The sequence below is a fragment of the Sinocyclocheilus anshuiensis genome, unplaced genomic scaffold (assembly GCF_001515605.1).
Source record: "Sinocyclocheilus anshuiensis isolate Anshui unplaced genomic scaffold, SAMN03320099.WGS_v1.1 scaffold673, whole genome shotgun sequence".
Lineage (NCBI taxonomy): Eukaryota > Metazoa > Chordata > Actinopteri > Cypriniformes > Cyprinidae > Sinocyclocheilus > Sinocyclocheilus anshuiensis.
Window position 1 is genome coordinate 368905 of NW_015539862.1, and position 7723 is coordinate 376627.

Sequence of the window (7723 nt, forward strand, 5' to 3'; positions counted from 1 at the left end):
TAATATATCCTACTACCTGACAGATATCAATTCGATTAGTGTTGTAAAAAAAAGTCTCTGTGACAGCTCTAAACTCAAAACAGTAAAAAAGGGGAGCAACCCACCCTTTGTTGAAGGAATGGTGGAGGTCTAAATTTAGTGGCTGGCAGAAGTTGCCAAACAAACACTTACATTACGTTTAAAAATTGAAAAAGGACAAGTCTCCGGTGGATCTATATTCTATAATCTGCTGTTCTAGCCATATATATATATACCAGGGGTGGCGAACTCCGCTCCTGTAGAGCCGCAGGCCCTGCAGAGTTCAGCTCCAACCCTAATTAAAACTCACCTGCCTGTAGCTTCCTAGTAACCGTTCAGACCTTGATTAGCTTGTTCAGGTGTGTTTGATTAGGGTTGAAGCAAAACTCTGCAAGGCCGCTGCGGCTCTCCAGGACCGACATTCGCCAACCCTGATATATACATAGAGTTTGGGTGTTTTATTAACATGGCCACTGGGTGGCAGCAGCATACTTTGCTACGGCAGCTTGGGCAATCAATGTGCACATGGCAAACACATCACGGTCTCATACAAACAGTGCCACGGGTAAGCAACTAATGAAGGTGCTGCAGGCGAGGCAATAACGTGGAACTGGGAGATTAAAGTCTGCTCAGGGCCTTGTTCCGACAAATAAAGAGACGGCAGAGAAGAAGAGAGGAGAGATGGGGAGAGACGAGCCAGAAAGAAGAGCAAAGAAGAGCGACAGACCCCCTCCCTCCCTCGACCACTCATTCCAGAACACACACACATAGACAAATTCGTCACTACGAAGAACACAAAGCAGACATAAGTGACACATTGCCTTTGACAAAGCCAAGTTACGTCTATATTAATCACGCAGTTCTTCCTTGGAGGTTATTTCCCACCAATCAAACAAAATTGAACACAAACACTAAAACGGTTATAAAAGCAGACACAAAAACAGCTCTAATGACGTATCCGCTCGGCTGGCGAAGCTCTTTGTAAACTAGTAAGAAGGTCAAGCGTGTTTCTGTGCTTATCGTATTAACATGCTATTCAAAAGCGCGGCTTAATTGCTGCTTTTTGACAAGACGACAAGTCTCAGAGCGAACAGACCCAGATGCTCGGCTAAAGAGGGAGACGTGACCGAAGAATCGCTTTTGAAGCTCATTTGGTTTTAGAAATAAGACTGGCGTCAATTACGCATTGGCACAGGTTGAGCTCCTGCAGAGTAGCTCTCATTAAGTTTTAATTCAAACAAGAGGGGCTGATGTATCAAGCCCCTAGACATTTCTTCCACAGACTCTGTGACATTTTGTGCCCACACTTCGTTTTACGGCAAACACGACTGGCCTTTTCTCTCTTGCTTTTCCTTCTCTGATTTTCTCAAGTGTTCGCCCCATTGAGAGCACCTCCTTTTGTATAATTCAATAAACAGCTGTCAGAAAGTGTAAGGCAAAAAAATGTGAAGGCTGAAAATGTGTAGACAAACTACACTGTGCTGCTCATTGTTTAGGGAGAATATTGCTGTGAAGAAAAAAAGAGTTGTGGATCATCTCATTTACCAAGTATGAGAACGAGTCTTGACGCCTGATGCAAACAGAACAGGAGGACAAGTCAACAAATCTGCTGATCAAAAACACTGGATTTATTTAGAGATAGATTTAGAGGCATACATCAACACTCGCCAAGCACCTTATGTGAGCAAAAATTGGTTTAATTGGTAATAATTGGTGAGTACATAACATGCCAGTTGCAGTAGCGGCTCCTGACTGTAAATTTAGGTGGGGCAGATTCTGGGTCGTAGCGCGAGATGTCCTTGTGTTATACTGTGAGCTAATGTTGATTGACAGGCTCGAAGTAATGTTACACGCATAAAATGCTGTATAATAATTGCCTTAGTATTTATCACCCCCAAATGTTGATTTAGATGTTACAAGTTGTGGAGCAATTCGGGTGAGGAAAGAAGATCATATGTCTATTCTCAGAATAAACAAAACAAACACAACAGAACCATATAAAGGCTATTCATGTGAGCACATTTAAACTAAAGGATTTAACGTATAGTCTACTTTGTTAATTTGATCCACTACTCCACATAGAAACAGACATGCCAACTAGTTACTGACCTGATGTAGACACATAGCTGAAGCGGACTGATATCGTCTTGGTGGAGCGAGGTTCACGTACGGTCTGCCCCAATGGCTCTCAATTAGAGCGCGCTGCAGTTCCCCTTTTCACCACAGATTTACGTTGCAAAATTGTGGGGCGCGGTTGAATTCGGGAGGTCTCAGGCACCATCTGCCCCGCTTAGTATCATGCATGCATGCCTGCTAAAGCCATGCACGGGATTTTAATATTATATACTGCTTACTTTACGACTTAAAATAGTCTAGAAAATCCGAAAAATATTTGTTGCAGAATGCTGAACACATTTACAATTTATTATTGATTCAGTTTAGAGGTCTATATTTTGGATGAATATTTTGCCCCACCTGCCCATATAGACGAGCCGCGCCTGGCCAGTTGGCTGGTAACTATTAGGAACGTTAACATATATTAGATAGTTGAAATCGAATTGTAACAATGATCTGACCCTTGTCGATGTAAGTGACCTGAGCAAATAGAATCGACACTTCTATCTTATGACATTTAACTCAAGAGGGGAAGATACAATCAGAAGTACTCGATGTGGCGTAACTTCACGAACTGCTGCAGCAAGACTATGGGATGTTTATGCAGCAAAAACCCTGAACATCTTTCATCTGGTGTTTTTCAGAGACAGTAGAAAGGTTTCTTAAATGTCCTATGTTATTGTATTCTCTCTCTCTCTCTCTCTCGCTCTCGCTCTCTCTCTCTCTCTCTCTCTCTCGCTCTCTCTCTATATATATATATATATATTAGGGGTGTAAAGATACAACAATGCCACAGTTTGGTTAATATAACGGTTTTGGAGCTATGGTTCAGTTTGGTTTGGTTCATGGTTGTAGAATTATGCACAATGCCCACAGTCCCGCAGCAAAATTCAGGCCCTGATTATATTGCACAAAATCAAGCACAAGTGAACTTGAACTAAGTTACGTAGTCAGAATGTGTAACAACTTCTATGCGCTTTTTGTAACAACACGCTGAAAACGTCAGCTAAACCCTAAGAATTCACAACATTTCTTTACAGTAGTGCTCTCATTATAACGTTAAGTATATGACAGTCCTAAGTCATAGTTATTAATGTTCTGCTGAAGATCACCAGTACAATGAAGCACTTTGATAGCGGGTTTTTAATCAACGGGATTTAACTCATCAGATTTATCTCATATAGGATACACTTCGTTATTTATATTACATAACCTTAATATTACGACTTATATCTGCACAAAATGACCCGAATGCACAAGTGCAAGTGAACTAATCCCTTATCTATCAATCTTGCAAGTGAAGTGCAAGTGAAGTATGCTGCTCTGAATGTTTAACTCCTGTTGTGGATGCGTTGTGGATGTTCTCAAATTAACTTGCATTGTCAGGTGTAAAAATGATTCAATTTTGGGCCCTGGATTGATTTTTTGCCTGAAGCCTGAAACATACTCTACGAGAATCGATGCTTCTAGCTACACAAGCTCTGATTCATGATTCGTTGAAATGTGTCGGAGCGATTCATAATGCAACACAACTGCTTGTGCAGTCAGTTTTTTCTTACTAGATCCACAACTTGGCAGCAAGCAGTTACTTGAATTAAAAACACATTTGATCTAAACCTTGAGAATTAAAGCAAACATGTTCCTCAATGTTTTTGTAATGGTTTGGCACGAGCAGCTACCTGTATCCATCGATGCAGCTGGCATTGATGTAGTCAGACCCCTCCACTCCTCGGATTGGCTGCAGGCACACCCGTGTGGACTCAAAAGGCATGATATTGACCAGCCGGTTCTTGAACTTGTTGCAGGGCAGGTTGGCACTGATGAATCGTGAGGTGTGGGCTTTGGAGTTGGCGAGTCTCTGTGGAAACAGTGTTGGGTTCAGAGCTTGAGCGTAAAGAAGCTGGCAGAAACATTATAGTGGAAAACAGTCTGAAACAGAATATTTTGTTTAAATGTGGGGGAGCTGTGTCCTATAGAGCAAAATGGCACTAAAGCGTGTCTGTTGTGATTGTAAATTGAAGGTGAGCTCTGCAGCAGTACAGAGGGGTGTGGGCGTAACAGTCTGACTGGGAAAGTGAGGGCGTGACTGGCAGCGGGGAAGAGAAAGCACAGATGGACATCAGCAGAGAGCGCGTAGAGACTGTTGGCTGTACTACAAGCTCTGTCTGTACTGCAGTCTTTGCGCCAGATGCTGTTTCTACTTCTAGAACCCACTCTGAGTTAAGCATTCTAGTTATACCAGCATTCACTTATATCCCAACAGCAATATTAACAGATGGAATAGTAAAGCATTTTCAATAAAACATTTATAGAGTCATTAGGTTTGTTTACATGCGCGTTTTTGTCAATCCGAACAAATCCAATCCGATACCAGATTCTGAATGTTTGGTTTATGAGTACCCTAAACTTTGCATTCTGATTCACATATTCATTCATGTGCATTATATTATAGTTATATTACAGTTAACTAAAATGAAAACAATTTTAAAAAGTTACTTGAAATAAAATCTATGTTTTATGTTTAATTATTTTTCTCTTAATTTAGTTTACACTGATGTACTAAAACTAATAAAAATTAAGACTATCTAGACTATTAAAAATAACTACTAAAAATGACAAAAAATAACGAAATTCTTAAAACTTTAACTAAAATATAAAGTAAAAACTAATGTAAAATATTTAAACTAGTGCTGTCAAACGATTAATCGCGATTAATCGCAGGAGTATAATGCAATTATTCTGTTGAATATTCATTTGAAATACATTTTAAATCAATAATTATTTAAATAAATATCATTAATAAAATATTGCACAGCTGTATGGAGTATAATGCAATTATTCTGTTTAATATTCATTTGAAATACATTTTAAATCAATAATTATTTAAATAAATATCATTAATAAAATATTGCACAGCTGTATGGAGTATAATGCAATTATTCTGTTTAATATTCATTTGAAATACATTTTAAATCAATAATTATTTCAATAAATATCATTAATGATTAACTGTTTTATATAATTAGTCAAATGTTTTAACTTGACAGCCTTAACTAAAACACAAAAGGTGGTAAATTACACATGAAACCTAACCTTTTCTACCAATTCCACCAAGCAAAGCTACAACTGTTCACTTTACAAGAGAGTTTTATAAGATCCGAACAAAGTGAAAAGGTCAGCAGTAAATGAAAGACTGGGGACCGGCACTAACCTGCAGTGCACTACCATGGGTCCAGCATCGGGAGGGTTGCAGGCTTTGACCCTGCGTAGGAAGGCTAGGATGGGGGTGGGGTATTCAGGCACTCCGTGGTCTGGCCAGGCCATGAACTGGAACTGCCTGACCTCGCGTTTCTCGCTAGAGCCATTCTGTTTGAACAAAGTGGGAGAAAGGAGCTTAAACTGGCTAAAAATGTGGAAACTTACTATACGAGAGGAAAAGGCAAGCAACTTTTTACCTTGTAAAGGGCAAAGGTGCGCACACTGTAAGTTGCCAACTCAACAGCATCAAGCATGGTCACTTGGATCATTCCGCAAGTCTCTGTGCCACGAACAGGCCAATACTGGTCACACTTGACCTGTTTAAGAGAACAAAAATGAAAGAGTCAAATAGTGCTGGAGTAAATGCTGTCAGTCCCCTTGAAATTACAGAAACTTAAAATTGAAATAAATGTTTATTGTTATTTAAACAATATATACAGTATGTATATATATATATATATATATATATATATGCGGAACGAAAGAGCGCCAGTCATTTGAAGCGCGCCACTCGGAGCGTTTATCCGCTCGGATCAAAGTTCAAACAGCGGCGCGAGCTTCACTAGAGCAGATGTGTTCTCTTGCTGATGAGTCTTGCTCACGCGACACTGAACAGCGCTGTGAGATCCAGTGTGAAGCGCTTGAATTCAACGAGGAACACAAATAACTCTGTTTACACGCAGATGAAACAGCGCTGACAAACAGCAGAAACACTGTGCTCAACGATACAGTCAGAAGACTTTTTATTCTACAAATCGCCATCATTTACCATGGATTTACTGTAGTAACACTAACTGCACCATTTAATTATTGTGTATTGTGTATTGTGTCAGAAATGTGGGTATTCGTGTCGAATTTTATTATATTATTAATGTAGACATTTATTAAATATATTGAAGGAGAAGTAATGGAATATAATTACAGTATTTTTTGTGATTAAGCTATATGCATTTATACATGTATTTAGACTACTGTTTCTCATAAATACCTACAAGTTAATAAATAAATATTTTTTTACCATGGTATTGGGGTGCTACATTTGTGGTTTTAACTGTGATTATCATGTGACACTGAAGACTGGAGTAATGGCTGCTAACAACTTTGTCAGCACAAGGATAAATTATATTTTAAAATACCAAAACATGAAACTTTTTTTTTTTCACAATAGTACTATTTTACTGTATTTTTGATCAAATACACGTAGCCCGACTTTCTTAAAAAAATTAAAAATAAAATAAATAAAATAAAAAAAATCTCTATATTTACACTCGTAAAATTACAATTAAATCTAACTGTTCAAAAGTTTGTGGTTGTCTTTTATGCTCACTAAGGCAGCATTTATTTGTATCAAAATACAGTCAAAACACTAGGAAATATTAGTACCATTTAAAAAATAGTAAACAAATCATTCAGGAATTATTCTAATATCCTGATTTGGTGCTTTACAAACATATATTATTATTATCAATGCTGAAAACAGTTTTGCTGCTTAAAGTTTTTATGGATTTTTTTTTTGATGAATAGAAAGTTCATAAGAACAGCATTTATTTGAAATCTCTTGTAACATTATAAATGTTTTTTGATCAATTAAATGCATCCAAATTTTACTGACTCCAAACTTTTCAATGATGCGTCAAAAACAAAGTCAAAATCTATAATATCAGCTGATAACTAACATGGTACTGATATATCATGCATTCCTAAAAAGCACCTTAAAAAATAATTTTCTAAAGTCATGCTACAGCATTGTGCGAAAAACAGAATTAAGTTGTTAATTAACATGTAATTAATATTATCAGGTAACACAAATTTGTTTCTTGATTTGAAACAATATTACTCATTACTAGAACATGCAGAACTAAGAAATTATTTGTTTCTGTTAAGATATTTATTTTGTTAAGGAAAAATGACTGGAAAAGTGTAAAAGTCAAATTCAAAAACGAAGTGTTTGTCATGGTCTGACCATAAAGAATAGTTTAAAACCACAATTAACCATCTGGTTTTTACAACTTTCACATTGGAGCAAAAATCTGCCTTTTAAACTTGAAAGAAATAAAATTTGACATTTATCGTGACAAGTATCGATATCGACTGATATGAAAAAAAAATATCGTGATCATTTTTTGGCCATATCGCCCAGCCCTACATTTAGTTATGTCATACCTTGACATTTAGTCATTTACATTTACATTTAGTCATTTAGCAGACGCTTTTATCCAAAGCGACTTACAATTGGGTGATACATAAAGCGATTCTTCTTAAGAGGCAAACAGACACAGGAAGTGGTTGTAATACCAAGTTCTTAGACATTGTTCAAATAAGTACAAGCTAG

The 7723-nt window shown here is 37.4% G+C and overlaps 1 protein-coding gene across 1 annotated transcript in view; it reads right to left on the bottom strand.

Moving 5' to 3' along the window:
- The window catches only part of LOC107684933 (receptor-type tyrosine-protein phosphatase F-like), a 102027-nt gene that overhangs the window by 4907 nt on the left and 89397 nt on the right, over positions 1-7723 (bottom strand). The window contains exons 24-25 of the mRNA XM_016481319.1: positions 5589-5708; positions 5345-5499 (exon numbers count right to left, since the gene is read on the bottom strand). Coding sequence (XP_016336805.1) covers positions 5345-5499; positions 5589-5708 — 275 coding nt within the window. The remainder of the gene's footprint in view (positions 1-5344; positions 5500-5588; positions 5709-7723) is intronic.